The 20,087-nt window shown below is 37.3% G+C and overlaps 1 protein-coding gene across 1 annotated transcript in view; it reads right to left on the reverse strand.

The window, feature by feature from the left end:
• Positions 1 to 20,087, reverse strand: part of tsnare1 (T-SNARE Domain Containing 1) — a 194,530-nt gene that overhangs the window by 39,634 nt on the left and 134,809 nt on the right. Inside the window, exon 9 of the mRNA XM_053493954.1 lies at positions 12,643 to 12,715. Coding sequence (XP_053349929.1) covers positions 12,643 to 12,715 — 73 coding nt within the window. The remainder of the gene's footprint in view (positions 1 to 12,642; positions 12,716 to 20,087) is intronic.

A 20,087-nucleotide genomic window follows, 5' to 3' on the forward strand; every position in this document is an offset into this window, starting at 1 on the left:
TTATTATTATTATTATTTATATTTTTATTTTATTATTACTATACAATGTACTGTACAGTTTAACCAAAATACATACAAATAAGGACATGCTTTATTCTCTGCAGTTGTGGAATCATTTAAAGATAATAAATTCAACATATGACTTCTAATCATGTGGACGCTTTACTGTGAGACAAACATTCAGCAGAAATCTGGGCTTATGGGGAAAAAATGAATAATTTATTCCATAAATGTCTTTAAAAAATAATAATAAAAAAATAAAAAGCATTTCAGGCTTGTATGGCTGAATCACAAATGTTGGTGCACTACATGTGGTATGAAATAACGACTTCTATGCCCCATGTAGTGCACTATACATCCAGCAGGGAGCCACTGATTTTCAGTATTCATTTTAATACTTGACAAAAGTTCTAAATTGGATAAAGTGTAAATTGTCAGACTGTTTTTTTTCTGTTCAACTTCATCACCTGAGAGAACAATATCACAGCCAACAAATAATATTAATTAAACAATACTCAATTTCAGTTGACTACAGGTAATTGAGATTTTAGTAGTAAATTCAGCAGTAAAATCATTAAACAGTAGAACCATAAAGACAAAACAGTATTAAACATAGCAACGTGGCAGAGACATTAAAAGTCATGTTACCTAGTTGTTGTAGACAGCAGAAAATTATTATTATTATTAATGTCATTTTTATTAAGCTCTAGTAGTAACTGTGGCAGTTCCTGGGTGTTTGCAGAAACAAACAGCACATCTGGCCCATGGTTGAGTAGGTAAATACAATGTACCCATTCCCCTTTATTTATATATATATATATATATATATATATATATATATATATATATATATATATATATATATATATATATATACACTCAGCAAAAAAAGAAATGTACTCTGACTTTTAACTGTTTTTACTTTCAGTAAACTTTATGTGTAAATATTTGTATGAACACTAAAAGAGTCAACACCATAAGACATAAACTAAAAATGTTCCACAATGTGTCCCTGAATGAAGGGAGGCTCAAAATCAAAAGTACCAGTCAGTATCTGGTGTGGCCACCAGCTGCTTGAAGTACTACAGTGCATCTCCTCCCCATGGACTGCCTATTGCGGACAGTCTGAGCACCGATGGAGGGATTGTGTGTTCCTGGTGTGACTCGGGCAGTTGTTGTGGCCATTCTGTACCCGTCACGCAGGTGTGATATTCGGATGTACTGATCCTGTGCAGGTGTTTTAACACGTGGTCTTCCACTGTGAGGATGATCAGCTGTCCTTCCTGTCTCCCTGTAGCGCTGTCTTAGGCGTCTCACAGTGCGGACATGGCAATTTATTGCCCTAGCCACATCAGCAGTCCTCATGCCTCCCTGCAGCATGCCTAATGCACGTTCACGCAGATGAGCAGGGACCCTGGGCATCTTTCTTTGGGTGTTTTTCACAGTCGGTAGACAAGTCTCTTTAGTGTCCTGCGTTTTTAGAACTGTGACCTTAAATGCCTACTTTCTGTAAGCTGTTAAGGTCTTAACGACCATTGCACAGGTGCATGTTAATTATTTGATTATGGTTAATTGAACATGCATGGAAAACATTGCTTAAACCATTTACAATGAAGATCTGTAAAGTTATTTGGATTTTTACAACATTGTTGTTGAATTACACAGTCCTGAAAAAGGGACTTTTCTTTTTTTGCTGAGTGTATATATACTCACCAACTTACATTTGAACTTACATTTTCATCTCATTACACATTTGAGGGTTAAGGGCTTTGCTCAAGAGCCCAACAGTGGCAACTTGGTGGTTGTGGGGTTTGAACCTGGGATCTTCTGAACCGTAGGCCAATGCCTTAACCACTGAGCTACCCCTGGCCACTACATGACCGTTTTTCATTGCTCCAAAGTCCGAATCTAAAATCTTTCCCTTACTTTAACTAATGAATACTAATTTGAATACCAAAGATGACTCTGATAATTCATGATTCAATTTTTTTTTTTTTTTTTTTTTCAAACCGCATTGAGGGAGCTCTGTTCATCAAGGCTTCAATAATGTTTTGGACAATTCTTAACCTAATTTCCACAACCTACTTAGTTTTTTCTTTGGTTGATACAATAATTAAACCCTTCTTAAAAACAGTGTAATTGGCCGGGAAAAAAAAAAAAAAAAGAAAAAAGTGTAATGTCTTTTCAAAGGTGTTAAAAAAATATATTTCGTATCAAGCACTTTATTTCTTATCATTCTATCGAAGAAGATTAAAAACTACTCCAAACTTATTCTAGCACAAAATGACTATAACCTGACTGTAGTGTTGTCTTTTGTGTTTTGTGCACTTTGGTTTGGTTTAAAATCATATTTTCATTGCATTAACATTGGCATTTGACATATTTCAAGATTATTTCTGATAATGACATTTACATTTCATGTTCTTGAAATATTCGTGCCCTTTTAGATGATGTCACTATATCACAAAGGGGAAATAAATATAGTTTTATTCAGCTGTAAAGACACACACACACACACACACACACACACACACACACACACTCACACACACATAACATCCAATGATTGTAAATGAGAAATGCACAAAAGCCAGGTTTTACACTTGCTTTTTTAGTTTATGAGAAAGGCAGCCATTTATTGGTTTTGAATAATCCAAATTAGTTGTCTTGTACCGATGAACATGTACTTATTCTAGGAAATGAGAACATTGATTCAAATGCAAACTCAATTCCCTTCCCAATTAAAAACAAATTCGTGGTTCAGCACACATGGGAGCACAACTAAGGCAAAAGTGAGTCTGTTACAGCAGGGTTAAAGTAGTGCAGGCTCCGCAGCGTAGTTACATCTACGCTGCAGACTTCACCTCCGCCTGGCTGCTAGAACTAATGAGGTTTTGTTTATCTTCTTCTGATTTGATTTGGTTCTGTTTTCTGTTGCTGCCATGCCAAGGAAAGACAGTGACAAACAAGGTGAGTCGAAAAGCCGGAGAATCATGGGCTTTTAGTCGGATATTAAACAATAACTTTTGTTAAATCTTTATTTGGATGGTCAGCTTTAAACATTTTTAAAAACAACAGCATTAAGAAGACAACCATAGACTGATTGTCAACAACATATTAAATGATCTATGTTTATCTAGATGTGTCATAAAATATATCAATATAATCCACATGAACTAAATGAATACAATAATCTATGAAAGTCTTTAAAAACTCATTCCTTTCTCAGTGAGTTACATTCAGGTAAATGCTTTGCAAAAATATATGTAATTGGCCACCATAAGCTTCAACAGAAGATCTACTACCAAAAACGTGAACCATAAACGCTTCCAGACTATAATGACATAGTACAAAAATCTTGTTGATGGTCAAATTTATCTAGTCAAATTTATCCTCTTCTAAGATTTATTTAATTTTATCTTCCTCAAGTGAAAGCAGGCCATGGCTTAAATGATCAGCTTTCCGGGCATGCTGAGGCACCCGCCCTTTCACTGTCCACTCTACACCATACACGTGCATCATCTGTTAGATCAGTGGCTCCTCTAACAAGATTACTATAAATAAAATATAATTCTATTAAATCTATTTTTTTAAGTTATTTTTGGTAATTACAATCATTAAATGTGTTGATTCTATTGGTAAGTGGGCTTATTGTAGCAAAACTGGTTGTATGTGGCAAATGAACAAGACCATTTCTTAAACTTAAATTTCTTAACCAACTTAAAATTTGTAAAATTTCTAAAATTGGGTTAAATAACCTTCTATGTGATTTATTGTTTTACAGAATTGTTAAGTAGGACTATATTCATTATATTTTCTTTTGCTAAGTGCACTGTATTTTTTCATATACTATGTGGTCAAATGTTTGTGGACACCTCACCAGCACACCTTTATGTAACTGATTCTTAAACATCCTATTTCAAAGGTATTCCTGCTTTTGTTGGTATAATAACTTCTACTATACTGGAAAAGCCTTTCACTAGATTTTGCAGTGTGGCTGTAGGGATTTGCTCATTCAGCCACAAGAGCATTAGTGAGGCCAGGCACTGATTTCAGATGAGAATGCCTGGGGGTGCAGTCAGCTTTTCAGTTCATGACAACTGTGTTAGGGGGTTGAGGTCAGGGCTCTGTGCAGCCCACTCGAGTGTTTCCACACCAACCTTGCCAACTAAATGCCTTTTTTATGCCTTTCTGGAGATCTTTTTGTGTAATCAGCAATGTCATGGTGTAACATGGTTTCTATCTAGCGAAGTTCTAGTGAAGGGGAATTGTAATTGAACAGTATACAAAGACACAATAGATAACAGTGTTTTCAGTTTTGCAATTAGGAACAATTATAAGTTTGATGATCAGGCACCCCATATTTTTGGCCATATAATATTGATTATGCTAGTACAGTATACTGTATATGCCAAACTAAATACCAGTCGTTGATGGGAAGAGTTAAAAGGATAAAGCTAAAAATTAGCTGATTACCTTTAACGTAATCAGTGATATTATTTCAGGTTAAAGCCCACAGTCATGTCTGCCTGACTTTCTGTATGGCAGAACCCTCTGTCTAAATTAATACAAAGAAATAAAAATAATAAATTTTGTTTTAAAAACTTTCTTATGTCTTGTTTACACTAAGTTGTACTCGTTTTGTACAAATGAACTCCCTGTTTGGGTAGTCAGAGAGTGAATCACAGATCAAGGATGACAAATTGAAAAAGTAGAGTGAATTAAAGTTATGTTTTGTCTTAAAATGCATTTAACCACCAGCACTGTTATTTCAGCGGTAATATTAACTAAGCCCAATAAAATGTTCAGCTTAACTTTTGCCTAATGCTGATGATGTTGACATCTACAGTATATATGATCTGTTCTTCTTAAAATATAAATGAAGACAGCTTTTAAAATTATTTTTTTAAATAGTTTTTAAAGTTCAACAACTTTAGGGTAGACTTTTTCATTTTTCATTTTTTCATTTGTTATACAGTACTTAATTTCTGTTTGCTTATCCCACCCCTGTGTGATCTCCCACTATCATCACCAAGATCATGAACTTTAAGCATGATAGAGGTGCTTGGTCAGAAGGTCTCAGAGAGTTACATAAAAATGGTACATTAAGAAAGCCAATTTGTGTGTGTGTGTGTGTGTGTGTGTGTGTGTGTGTGTGTGTGTGTGTGTGTGTGTGTGTGTGTGTGCAAATGACCAGCCTGATCCTCTTGGATTAAGTACTTCCTCCTACCCCCTTTTTAGATTACTGATCTATCATCCGTGACCAATTACTGTACCAGTAAGAAGCCAAGAAAAAATGAAGAATGAGGCTCTTAGAACCACGAAAGGAAGATGACACATTGTGCTGTCACATAATCAATCAATATTTCAATAAGCGGGAGTGGAGAACGAGGTGTGGGTTTGATGAATCACTAGTCATGTGTGATATGAAGACCCTGCAGGGTAGGTGGCATCTCACTGTTGTTAGGCTGAGTGCTATGGGTCATTAGGTTGAAGTATGATATTGGGGAATACCACACAAAGTTAAATGAACCTTGTGGTCACAGTGAGCCATGACTAACACCACTGTGAGCACTGTATTACAGAGAATTTATTATAATAGTCTGAATCATAGCAAACCATTCCCAACATCTCATGTTCACTCTCTTAACTACCTGAATTATTCATACTGCGTAGACAATGACACTTAAGAAGGCGTTATTTTATTATTTTATTTTAGTTTTTACTTCTCTGTGCTGCTGACAACTTCAAAAGCAGAAACACCAAATTATTTGAGCTACAGTATCTAATTGGAATGTTAATGATGTTACAACATTTGTACATCTGTTCTGACCTGGTCACCCGTGTCACACTTTCCACCCTTTTAATGAAGCCTTTAACTGCACAAGCAGAGCAAAATAAACTTATCAGCTAGGAAAATGTTCATAACACAGGCTACAAAATTGCAATAAAATGACTAATGCTTTTTAATTTCCTCAAACTCTACATCTCCAATTCATTAAGGAATAACAAGAACAAATTCTCTAAATGACTGTAAATAAAAAGAGCTCTTATCTGAAGACTCCTCAGGCACTTACTCAAACACATACGAAAATGCTCATGCATGAAGCAAATAGCTCAAAAATAGGGCAAAATAAAAAAATAAATAACCATTTAGGGAGGCAGCAGGCTAAGTCATAAAGCAAACGCCTAATTGGCTTGAAACTCAAAGTGGCATGAGGGCAGCAGCAGAGCTGGGGCACCTTTTTAGTCGGTTAATAAGCACAATGCATTTGGCTGATTGGCCTTTAGCTGGACCGCAAAAACAGAGAGTAAATGAATGTGGACGAGACATACAGACAAACACACACACACACACATGACATACACGCATATACACAGAGAGAGAGAGAGAGAGAGAGAGAAATAAGAAATGTGTGTTAGTGTATGTCAGCAGCAGCACCACAGCATGACCTGTAGTTTTCTGAAGCATGTCACAACACTAGTGTAAAGGCTTTGTTACAGCTAGTCAGCCTGTTAGAAGCTTTAATCTAAGCTTCCTTGATATGTTTATCTTGGCCTGTCATCCCTCCACCAATTCCATACACTGTATACACAAACCCATATACTGCACATACTGTCTTCCAGTACATTTGTATTGAACCAAGCAATAATTAACCAGTAATGGTAGATACCATTCCAAGATTTAATTGTTTGTATCATGTTTGGTTCTAGTCCAAACATGATACAAAACTAAAACTAGGACAACATGATCTAAAATAAGTAATGCAAGTTGTTTGAACTAATCTAATTGATCCATGTGATTTATTTCCTCTTATGAACTAAAATTTTGACATGTCCCTTACAAAACTATAGCATATTGCCTAAGACCTTTCACTTCTTGAGATTATAAAAAAAGTTAAAAAAATTTCTTTACCAACTGCTTCTAATTAGATAAACAAAAAAGTTATTAATTCTGATAAATGGAAAGCAAACTACTGAAATGTGTTTATAATTTAATGCTTGTAGACCAAAATAATTATTACAAAATAAAAGACAAAAATATCACACTCGAGGTAATGCTCTTGCACTCACATTAACCAATGTTAAAAATCACAGCATCACATCCATAATGTACTCAAGAAATGAGGGTACAGCCTGAGTCCTGAATATCAACCATGCTGATATTCTGCACAACAGCACAACCTTGAGTGTGTTTTTTATACAACACTTTCACAAACAGCATTATCAACAGATTATCAACAGATGTATTATTGTCTCATCGAAAGCCTCTGATCCAATCAGATAGCTGGGGCCAAACTACAGTAACACTTGTATAATTAAACAATATAACACAAGAGAGAGTCTTGTACTGTACAGTACTGCTCGATATAGCGTGGCTGTGATGTGGTCGTAGGCACAAGGGTGCAGCCCTAGCGTCAAAGGCATCACAGCCATATTTTATCCAATAAACAGTGTGCACTGACCTACTTTTACCCATGAACTGATAGTTAGTGTAATTAATTATTGCTAGAACATGCATACATATTGTTTAAGACCCTGTTCTGTTGTGCTTTATTATTATCACTAGTGGAATGCCTTTTGCCTAATCCGATTCCTGGGTCAGAACTTTTGTATAATTTAGGAATATTACATGAGAGGGAGTGCTATACTGCTGGATATATCACAAGTGTGATGATGTCATAAGTCATCATAGATGTGCTACATTATATCCAGTAATAGAGAACAATATCGAGTGTGATATTGCTTTTTACCAACAGTCCTGCAAACACAATATTTAATCAATTGATTTTGATTTGTTTTTTTTTAAATTACCCAGTTATTTTGCTCCACCAGTACATATTGTTCTCTGACTGGCAGAACTAACCCACCACGACTAGAGGAGCTGGCAACCAAGAGTTAGCAACCGACAGTTAGTGTATTTAACAGGGGTGAAAGGAATTTTCCATTCTTCCTTTTTTAAAATTATAGTTGTGCATTCTGTACTATGTAGCTAAAACGCAAAGAAAAAAAACTTAGGAGGTGATGGACAGTTTTTTAAATTATTTAAGTTTCTCTTTATATTTCCACTTATTTTGCCTTACAATATCGGCTCTGTTAACTTCTAGGCTTTGGGGTTTAATCACAAATTGTCACACAATTTATTTCCCAAATAAAGGAAAATGGATGGTTTTCATGCGACAACTTGAAAGCAATTATTAAACATTTAAAGTGTTTTTTGGAGATAATGTTATGTGTTTTCTTGCTGAAATACTTTCTATAGTTTTTAATGGGGTTTTTGACAGGCAGTTGCTCTCTCTCCTTAGTATGTCAAACTGTACAGACCTACTTTTACCCATGCTGTAACCGACAGTGTAATTAATAGTTATTAGAATACCTGGAATGTGGAGTGATGCATATAGTTAAAAATCCCAGTGCTATTGCAGAATGCCTCTTATCCAATCAGAATGTTCTCTTGAAACTAGCCTTAATAGGCTAATGTTTCCCACTATTTTAACTTGGTTGGATTTGGTATCAGATTTTTATGAACATATTTCAAGGCTGAATATAAAAAGATGACAGTAATTATCTAAGCCACTCAAGTGTGTAGTGCTCAAAGGAAAATGAACTTGGATTGACCTTGGCAGAGACATAAGTTTTCTTTTCTTTTGCTCTTTTTCTCTTTTTCCATCCTTACTCACATAAGTTCTAACAGTTTACTGTAATGGCATTCTGTTCTGTGGCTCCTTTGATTTTCACTTGTAGAATGCAGGCTTTTACAATGACCTGGTGTTAGCTCAGGTAAAGCCATTGTGCACTGCAAGAGTCCATCAAGATTTTTGCTCTAAAGTGTAAATCCATGCTCACTACAGACTCCTGGAAGCATGTAATCAGAATTGCTTTGTGTGTCTACATATACCATATTTCTGTATGTTTATAAAATCATAGTTCATAAAATGTAAAACATATTTAACATGGAATTATGTAGCTATTATATTCCTATTTAAAAAAGTGTACATTTATGATAATTATTAAAGACCTTTAAATAAAATAATGAAATATTGAATTAAATATATTTTAAAAATAAAGACCATTACTTTAAATATTGACTATAAGTATTTAAATTTAACGTTTCAGGTTTCCTATTTACATAAATCCACCTATATGTACTGTAGTTTAAAAAAATGACACCTATAAATGGTGACGTAGACTTTTGTGCTTTAAGACTCTTAGAGACTCTTAGAGAGATTTTTAAGACTTAAGAATTTTCTGACATCTGGCTTTCAGAAGTCACTTGTGTTTATGTGAGCCCCCTTATATACAAACATGCCCACTCAGACGACAAAGTTTAATTAACTCAGAACATTAATAACCTAAACTAAGCAAAGTGCTGAGTATTACCAATAATCTTCCATTTTTGTCTCTTTTGGGAGAACAAAGACAGAAAACCTGCTTATTATTTATGCAGAAAAAAAGGATAAAACTCAAGGGGGAAAACCAGAAGCTACAGTTCTTTGTTAAATTATTCCTTCCATAAATTTCCTTTTTGTTAAATTCTCATTCACGTCTGCCAGACATTCTTCTGCATGTGTTCAAGATAAAAAATAGAGGAAGCGTGGGCAGAGAATCTCTTTACTGTCTTGACTTAACTCTATATATGTTCCACTGACAACACAAGGTCTTCAACAAGCTGTCCTACTGAGAGGAAGACAAAAAAGGGAGAACGGTGGGAGAAGATGTGGAGACGGATAGAATAGAGATTTAATTGTACCACACAGAGAGAAACACCACATGTGAGATCTTGTTTGAAAAGGCCAAAAGCACTTTATTGCTCAGATTTATTGTACCTTTGCTTTGTAACCTGATGAGAGACTTTTACAGTTACATTTATTATATCTTCTGATATTTATAGCTATTGATGATGATCAAAAGAATGCAGAATCTTCTGTCATTTTCCATTGTCTAAATGTCTCAGCTGAGGAAGAAAATTGGTTGTTATTAAATTTGTTATTATTATTATTATTATTATTATTATTATTATTTAAACATTGTTGCCTTTATTTGATCCAATATACAAATAAATCTCTATAAATGTAAGAATACACTAGGGGTTGCATGACCTAGTCAATTTTTACATCCACTAGTCAAAGATGTTACCTAGTAAGGGTCATGCTGCAACAACAACAAAAACATATTATAAATATAAGGCAGACATATTCACTATTGTGCTGTCTGGCACTGTGAAATAGGGAATTCCATCATGACCAGTGCTGTGTGCAGGAGTACCGGCACTGCACTTTGCACGTTGTTATCTAATACCACACACTTAGTTTAGAGCATTTCAGCAGTGCATGACAACTTAAAATGGCCGTTCCTGTCTACTTTTCAGATGCTACTGAAGCAAGAGTTCAATATGGTTGTTCAACTAGCAGGTAAATCTGCAAAACCCTTCTCCTCTAGATATTACTGTAGACATAGCATCTTTTACCCAAGGAAGGATAGTCACAGAGCTATAAGGAGAGTTCTATTACACATGAGCTTCCACACTGCACAGTCACAGTTCAAGAATGAATAGTCATGTTATGCCATGTTATCTGCATGAATATCTTTCAATTAAGAAAAAAATTAACATTTACACATAATGTAGCATGATAGACAGATTGTTGACTAAATATATTGATAGAGCATATTAATAGAAGGGCATATCCTTAAAGTCTCCTTGAGGAATATGTCCTCTATTCATCTACTAAGAGAAGTATGGGACACAGAGGATTAATTAAAATTGCGAGACAAAAGGACACCATGACGGGTAGGTACCAATTAGAATATAAATGGATTAATTTTCCAATAGGGACAGCATCACAGTAGGTCTCCAAGGGGGCTGGATAAAGTGAGGTGGTTTTAATTTAACTTCATAATTTTATCTGAAAAGGGGAACTTTTTCTGAATTATTCCATGTTGGAGATTCACATTCCAGTGTTTCAGCTCAGAGTTGGCAAATTACTAAGAATCTGTATAGGACAAGTGCAAGTAAATGGATACAAATGGTTAAGATTTTTGCTTTTTTTATGGCTTCATTTATATATTATAGAATCAAGTTGCTCTTGCTCATTGGAGCTTACAAAAAAACTTTAGTGCAAGATCAGGTTGGTATTTAACACTTAAATTTTGAGTGGCACAGAGCCATGCTAGAAATTGATCAATGACTGATTCTTTATTTTTTATTTTTAAAATATGTACAGTACAGTATAAATGAATAACTTTTTTTGGTATTTCTGTTGGTCTGGGTCAACACGGGACGCTTCAAACGTCAAACTGAATGTTTGGGTGTTTGGTTATGCTATGCAGAACCAAAGGTATTATTACTTTTTTAAATGTGTAAATTTTACCACTATGGGAGTAGGGGAATGTTTTGCAAAAATAGAGAATTTACAAAATGTTGATATAATAATAATACAAATAACTGGGAAAAATGTGATTGTATACAGTATGTCTATATATTTCCTTAACTATGTGATCCCTTTGCTGCTCTGTTGTATTTATACTGTATACAGTAATTGGTTAAAATTTAAAAAGAAAAACTATTTTTATCATATTGCCTAGGTCATGCTAGCTAATCCTCATCATATAACAATCTTAAAGCCTGTATTTATTCATTAATAATATATAAAATTAAAAATTATATATAAAATTAATTATAATTAAATAAATATATATATATACTTATATAATTAATTAATACTGTACATTAATTCATTAATAAATGCATAAATGAATAAATAAATAAATATTCTCTGTGTTTAAAAGGTTAACAAACATTATTAGTGCCACTTAAAAGCTTCTTTTGAGTAAAGGAACCTTTCTGGCCAGAGATTGTATATAGTAGGTACAATGTCAGGCTATGTGAAAATCCACCAGATGTTGCTATTACAGTACTTGACTTTTTATGCTGATAATGCACTTGTAGTATCTCTAATTACTACAAAATATAAATACTATAACGAAATGGCATCAAAATGATTTACTTGGGTTTGTTTTTAAACTTGCCACATATTTAGAGAAATCTGATGTAACATATGATGGTAACAAATATAACTAAAATAATAAAATACTATACATAACCTAAATAATAAAATTAATATTTTTTATGTTGAACAATTGGGATTTGAAAGTGTATTTTTTTAATGCATAATATAACATTGGTTTTCCATTAATCATACCAGGCTTACTTAATAATAATTTGTTACATAATATCACTCCAGATTGATTTAATAAAAAGATTAAGATAAATTTTATTCAAAAACACCTTTTTTTCTTAGATTTTTTCCCTCTGTCTTTCTTTTTTTTTTCTTTTGCATCTTATAACCAGTGTACTCACTCCTCATTCACAAACCCAGTGTTCTCTCAGTTTCCCCTCAGATCTGATCTGAGATAACACTTCAGCATGTTCTGTCTCTGATGTATTGTGTCAACTGGATCATTATCGAGTGTCAGAGTCTCCTTTTCCTCTACTCCTGTGCAGCAGGGAGTTAGAGAACAAAGAAAGATGAGGAGGAGTGATTATCAATAACAGTCCTAACTAGTTTACCACAAAGTAGTCCCCCACCTTAAACATGGACACACAAACATCTCAAGCATGGACACACATAATTAAGACCTCACCTATCGTGTCCCCTTGTTCATGCACCATGCTGGCCAAGTCCTTCATGATCTGGTTCACATCAAGCATATCTCTCTGGGGGGTAAAAAAAAAAGTTAGAACAAGGTTATCCATAGACATTAATTTTCGGATACTCGACCACAGTGATGAGACTTGAATGTGGATCAATAAACAGTTAAGTATAAGTAAAACAGCTGCATTTATTCACAGGAGTGCAAAACCATAGAATCTGTTAGTAGTTTTTTTCTTTATATATTTTCAAGCTGCAGTAAACATGACTTTTTCCGCTTAGGCCTAACACAACATGAAAGCATCTAAATCCTGTTTAGTCTATCGTCCCTTCACAGCTTCCCCTTGCTTCCATCTAAAGCCTGCGCGCCTGCAGCTGGGTCGGTGTTGCTGTGGCCACTGAGCCATTCATCACAGGTGGCTGTGATTGTTTGAAAAACTGGCAGCCCTCCTAGCTCTTGGCAAATACCATCTGGCTGGAGCCAAAAATGGCCTCTGGCAAACCCCATGCTGCTAAAGACTTTTTTGCATTTGTTTTTGGGCAGTCTAGTCAATCATGCAGAAATGGCTTGACAACATATTTATTTTACCTGCCAATGCCAGTTGAATTCACTTTGTCAAATGATGAAGTGTAAAGCATTGTTTTGGTTACTTAGCAGAGAGGGATTTGAGGATATTCATGAAGATAGAAGACAGACAGAGAAGTGAAAAAAGCGAGAGAGAAACCCAAGAGTGAGGAGTGTATGGACATATCGATTAGTAGAGTGCTCTGGTGGTCTGTGCCCTACTACCTGGGGAAAAGCTTGCTAGCCCTGGTGGTTGATGTGCTACATCAGTCAGGAAGTTATATTCAGCTCATGCTGTTTAGTAGCCACCAGTAAAGCTTAGGGATCAAAAAGAAGAATTTTCTTTAATCCAGACACTTTGCTTAGAGGCACTTTGAGGATCCTAATCAGTAAAGAAGTTTTTAGCAGAGTAAGAGTGTGAATTGGAAGGAATAAAACAGACAGGTGGATGCCATTATAGAAAAACAATAAATAACAAAGTCCGGTGATATGGCCTGATGTTAAGTGTAGTGCTGCTACAACCCTAAAGTTGATTTGTTTCTGATGAGAGATCTGCAGTTTTTCCTCTCTTACCCCTGTAATTTGGCAAGGATTCTAATTTGTAAAGGATGACATACCATAAATTTTATTTGGTTATAACTTAATTTTAAGTTGTGTCTGTAAAGAAGTTAGTTCCTTTTATCACTTACATTATAACAGCTAACAGATGTTTTATTACCAGCCTCCATTATTGGCTCTCTCTTGAAGTTAAGAAAGACAAATACTGCAGCTTGTCATGTTACTAACAAAGCACTGACATTTAAAATAAAAACAAACCTCTCATCAAAGTAAGCAGTGCCATACCAAGTGATTACACATTTTTAAATCAGTTTATTGTACAGTAAGTATCGGCCATACAAGTCTCTGTTTAAGTTGTTACCATGACATTACCACTGAGCATTCAACAGAGCAGTGTTAATGATTAAATAACACAGACTTGCCTCCCTGCTTATTACGTCCCCCCTTTTTTTTTTTTAAACAGCAACAAACAAAGCAAAGGTGTACAATTTAATGGATGGCAACTGTTTTAAAATCCAGAGTCCTGCAGTAGAGTTGATGCTTGGAGTCAGTGAATGATATCAAACAGGAGGTCTATTTGCTTCTAACTCCAACTCTGTGGCTTTTGTCACTCATCCTGCTGTTATTGTGTCTGTGGGTTGGGGAGGGAGGAAAGCAGAATAAAAGAGAAAGACGACTGATAGAGCACAGAGGTTCACTCATTGTTTCATTAGACGCAAAATGTCAGTGAGAGAGCCAGATATCTGCTTCATCTGACATAGAGGGAAAGCTTGAAGCACACTAAACACACACACAAACACAAGCGCGCGCACACACACACACACACAAACACAGCAGCAAATCTGAGTGTCAGAAGCTTCCGCATCCACACGATTAAATGTGTGGGTCGATAAGGGACACAATTTCAGAAAGGAAAAAAAAACCCTTCCAGGCAAGAGAAGGCTGACACCACCATACCCACAGGAGTTACAGAAGTGACAAGAGATGAGTCTGACAAGGAGAGGATATGAGAGTATAAGCCATCACAGGACCATCTGAGATATTAAAGAGTCCAGGCAGAGAAAGGTGAGAATGTAGATTCTCCATGAGTCCATGTGTATGGGGGGACAAAATCAGTCGCATGTGCACATGTTCATCATGAACCTATGTTGCATCACTGTATTAGGGCTTTTAGATGTGATATATATATATATATATATATATATATATATATATATATATATATATATATATATATATATATATTTTTTTTTTTTTTTTTTATATAAATGAATAAATAATTTACACAGGTTCTGCATTTAATATGAAAGTAACAACATTACCTGAAAAGAATGACAATGTAGCAGATATAGAAATTTTGAATCACTTAGAACAAGACATACTATTTCATGTAATCAAACTTCTATGGTCAAATCCTTATAGTGGATAGACAATATTCTGGTGAAATCCTGCTGTGCAAAACACCACATATTCTGATCCATATGCCCCTTTATTCAAATTTTCACAATCTTTTTTTTCTTTTCATTCTGCTTTATTGTGTATTACCATTAAACTAATCATTTCCATACCACCCACATTCATCACTGTGATAAACAGCTTACTAAATACTAATGAACGCAAACTGTCCTTTTGTGTAAGCTTTTAGAGTGAGATGCATAGCTGTTAATTCTGCTGCAATTCATGAATTGTAGTAACAAAACCCATGCTTATATGTCTGAATTAAATTTTAACTACAGGTGTAATTATCCTCTCAAATATTAATTAAAATATTTTTAAATAGAGAATGTTTCAACAGCCATAACCTTGCCCATGACTCTCCACCTAATATTGAGTACAGTAGGTTTTTCCCTTTAACCACCAAAACAACGATGCACTGTGTGTTCTGGGATACAACATTAACCTTTTTATGAATTTGAGCTACTGTATTATTGTATTGAATTGGACTACAGGTAATACCAGTTTTCCTTCCTTGGACCCCTCTGATTAACTCCTGGAACATCCCACAAGAGCTGCAGTTTTAAATCCTGTCATTTAGACAACACAATTTGGCCCTTGACACAGTTGCTACAGTTACAATTTCTTGGTATATTGGCACCTGGAAGTGAGTGGCATAATCCAATTGATATTTTGTCCCAAAAGTTAATGTGTTGAAAACAAATGGGCATGGGTAAGGATTTAATCAACCTTGACAAGGGCTAAATTGTAGATCATCCCCAAAACGGCAGGGTCATACAGTAGATGGCCAAGCTTCATTGATGTACACGGAGAGCAAAGGCTGACCAATGTAGTTCGATTCAATACAAGGGCTACTGTAGTTGAAATTGCTAAAAAAAAAAATAAAAGCTTAATGCTGTAAGTAAGTATCATGTGGCACTTTTTTAGGCTTTTGTACAGCTATGTAAGCCATGAATAAATAAGCAAAGTTAGCATATGTACAGTATGTGAACCTGCATGAACAAGTACAATTTAAGTGTGATTTCTGATTGTAGCGTACTATATTAAAGCTCTCAGGTCTATTTGAGGTATTTACAACCATACTGTAAATTGGGCATGTACATACAGTATGGAGAGTGACAAAGGGCAAAGAAAATGGCATAAATAGAAGAGAGAGAGAGAGAGAGAGAGTCACTTTTACTGGACCATAAAGTACATATGGGAGTACACCATAATTCAGAGGATTTTAGGTTCCAGAATAGCTCCTGTGTAAAATGCTCATTCAAGCTGCCAGGCAATCAGCTCTGAACATCAAACTGAGTATAACATGGTGAGTGAAGTACTACAAAAAGAACCGCAAAAAGCTAAATATAAGAACAAGAATACCTTATTCATCTGCTGTGGATTTTTTTTTTTTTTTTTTTTTTTTTACAGTAAAAAGTTCTATTTAAAAATATAATAAAATAAAAAATAAAACTTTATGATTGGCAGAATAATGTAATTAATTTGTTTCATTCCTGCTTCATATAGACATGATCATGAATTTGTCCACCTGCACACATTACTAAGCTGGCACAATAAAAAGCAGGTTACAAATAAGACACCAATAAGTTTCTAGGCAGGGACAACAATAAAACCTAATAATGATTGTAAAAACTTTCAATACATTTGAGGCCATTTGAGAGATACATTCATCTAAATTGACTTTAATTAGGCAACATTTATAATACAATTTATTATAAGCAACTTAAATGGGCCATTAAATAATACATGCTAATACTTCTGTTGTTAAGGGAGCAGTAGTAGAATTTATCTTTTAGGAATCAAACCTGCAATGTTCCATTCACTAAAACCTTCACCACTAAACTAGCACTGTCTAAACCAAAAAGTATGACAAATTAGGAGAGACTTAACTATACTGTTGTGCTAGTGGGGGTGTGGTCGAGCATCATCTGCGGAGAGAGGCAGTTAAAGCCAACAGGTAGCATGTAATGCTTTGCACCTGTGGCTCATTACGTAATTTTATTTGTGTGTCTCTTTGTGTTGGCAGGAGAAAGACAGGGAGAGAAAGCAAGCGAGACAATGACCTGTTCCTGAGTGAGCCAGCACACTGAGCATAAAGCAAGAGCATATATGGTCATGCGTGTTTGTGCTGAAAAATATCCATTTGATTCTAGAATAAAGAGAATTGAAATAACCAAGCTTGCTTTCAGTCTCTTTATTAACCAAACATCTTAAAAGTGTTACACTGGTGCAAAACCTAACATAGCATGCTACTGTAGGTTTCAAGATGGCGCCGGTGAGGTCGGCTGCTCCGACCACCTTTTCTTTGTTTTTGTTCTTTAAGTTAGTTATCAGCGAAGCGGCAGCCCCGAGGGAAACCAGCCGGCGTCAGGAACAGGCTGAGAGCCTGTCCACACCGCACACCTCTGCCTAGCATCCTGCTCGCCAACGTCCAGTCACTGGAGAACAAGCTCGATGACCTCAGGGCCAGGATAAAGTTCCAGAGAGACATTCGGAACTGCAATCTCCTCTGCTTCACCGAGACATGGCTGAACCCAGCGGTGCCGGACCACGCCATCCAGCCGGCCGAGTTCTTCTCGGTTCACCGCATGGACAGGACACGGGACTCGGGGAAGTCAAGGGGAGGCGGCGTGCGTTTAATGGTGAACAGCAGCTGGTGCAACAGCGCGAGCGTTGTTCCTCTCACACGCTCCTGCACACCAAATCTGGAACTACTGTCCATCATGTGTCGTCCTTTTTATCTACCTCGGGAGTTTACATCGGTCATAATCAGTGCCGTTTATATTCCACCACAAGCGGACACGGACACTGCCTTATGCGAGCTGCATGAGGCACTCACACAGCACCAAACACAACACCGGGATGCTGCGCTTATTGTGGTGGGGGACTTTAACAGTGCCAACCTCAAACGCGCAGCGCCGAACTTTTATCAGCATATCACTTGCCCCACCAGGGGCGAAAGGACACTGGACCACTGCTATACAACGGTCAAGGGCGGCTACAAGACACAATCTTGTCCACCGTTTGGTAAATCCGACCACGCCGCCATCTTCCTCATGCCAAAATACAAACAAAGGCTGAAACAGGAAGTTCCGGTTCAGAGGGAGGTTGCGCGCTGGACGGACCAATCGGTGGCCACGTTGCAGGACGCACTCGATGACTCAGACTGGGACATGTTCAGAAACAGCTCGGGTGATGACGTCAGCGTGTTTACGGAAGCGGTTGTGGGATTTATCGGGAAACTAGCGGATGATACCGTGGAGAAAGAGACTATTAAAACGTTTCCCAACCAGAAGCCGTGGGTGGATAAAACCATCCGCGATGCTCTGAAATCTCGCACCGCTGCCTACAACACGGGACTCGCGTCGGGGGACATGGAACCGTACAAGGCTGCGTCATACAGCGTCCAGAAGGCAGTGAAAGAGGCGAAGCAGCGCTATGGGAGGAAACTAGAGTCACAACTCCAACAGAGTGACTCTAGGAGCCTGTGGCAGGGATTAAGGAAAATAACGGATTATAAAACACCAACAACCGGTATGACGAACGCGGACATGACTCTGGCAGACAAGCTGAACACTTTCTATGCTCGCTTCGAGGCTGCAGCTAAAGACGCTAGTGATGCTAATGCTAGCGGCGCTAACGGCTGCAGACAGGAAGTCACTGCCAGCACCGAAACGCGTTCATCATCACCGAGCATGACGTGAGGAGAGCCTTCAAGAGAGTGAACACCAGGAAAGCAGCAGGACCAGACGCATCTCAGGCCGTATTCTTAGAGCCTGCGCAGACCAGCTAGCACCTGTGTTCACTGAGATATTCAACATCTCTTTATCTCAGTCGGTGATCCCCACATGCTTCAAAGAGTCCATCATTGTTCCTGTCCCAAAGAAACCTCATCCTGCTTCCCTCAATGACTATCGCCCTGTAGCCCTCACTTCAGTAGTAATGAAGTGCTTTGAACGCCTGGTCAGAGACTTCATCATCTCTTCACTACCAGACACACTGGACCCACTACAGTTCGCTTATCGTCCAAACCGTTCCACGGACGATGCAATCTCTCATCTCCTCCATACATCTCTCACTCACCTGGACACTCGGAGGGGGAACTATGTGAAAATGCTCTTCATCGACTACAGTTCTGCATTTAATACCTTAATTCCCTCCACACTTACCACCAAGCTGGAGCACCTGGGACTCAGCTCATCAATGTGTCAGTGGATCTCCAATTTTCTGACTGGCAGACCACAGGCAGTAAGGATCGGCGGACATGTCTCAGCCTCACTCACTCTCAGCACTGGAGCCCCCCAGGGTTGTGTTCTGAGCCCCCTGCTGTACTCTCTGTACACCCACGACTGCGTGGCCACTACCAACTTCACCACCATCATCAAGTTTGCTGACGACACTGTTGTGGTGGGCCTGATCACGAACAACGATGAGACGGCCTACCTGGAGGAGGTTGGAAATCTGGAGAACTGGTGCCAGAGGAACAATCTCCTCCTGAACGTCAGTAAGACAAAGGAGCTGATAGTGGACTTTAGTACAAAGCAGGTGAGGAACTACCAGACCCCCGTCATCAACAGGAGCCCAGTGGAGAGAGTGGACAGCTTCAGATACCTCGGTGTTCACATCACGCAGGACCTGGCATGGTCCTGTCACATCAACACCGTTGTAAAAAAGGCCTGGCAGCGTCTCTACCACCTCAGACGCTTGAGAGACTTTAGACTGCCCTCCAAGGTGCTCAGGAATTTCTACTCCTGCACCATAGAGAGCATCCTGACGGGAAATATCACGACCTGGTTCGGGAACAGCACCATGCAGGACAGACGAGCTCTACAGAGGGTGGTGCGATCAGCTGAGCG

This window comes from Clarias gariepinus, chromosome 4 (assembly GCF_024256425.1).
Source record: "Clarias gariepinus isolate MV-2021 ecotype Netherlands chromosome 4, CGAR_prim_01v2, whole genome shotgun sequence".
In the NCBI taxonomy this organism is placed as follows: Eukaryota; Metazoa; Chordata; class Actinopteri; order Siluriformes; family Clariidae; genus Clarias; species Clarias gariepinus.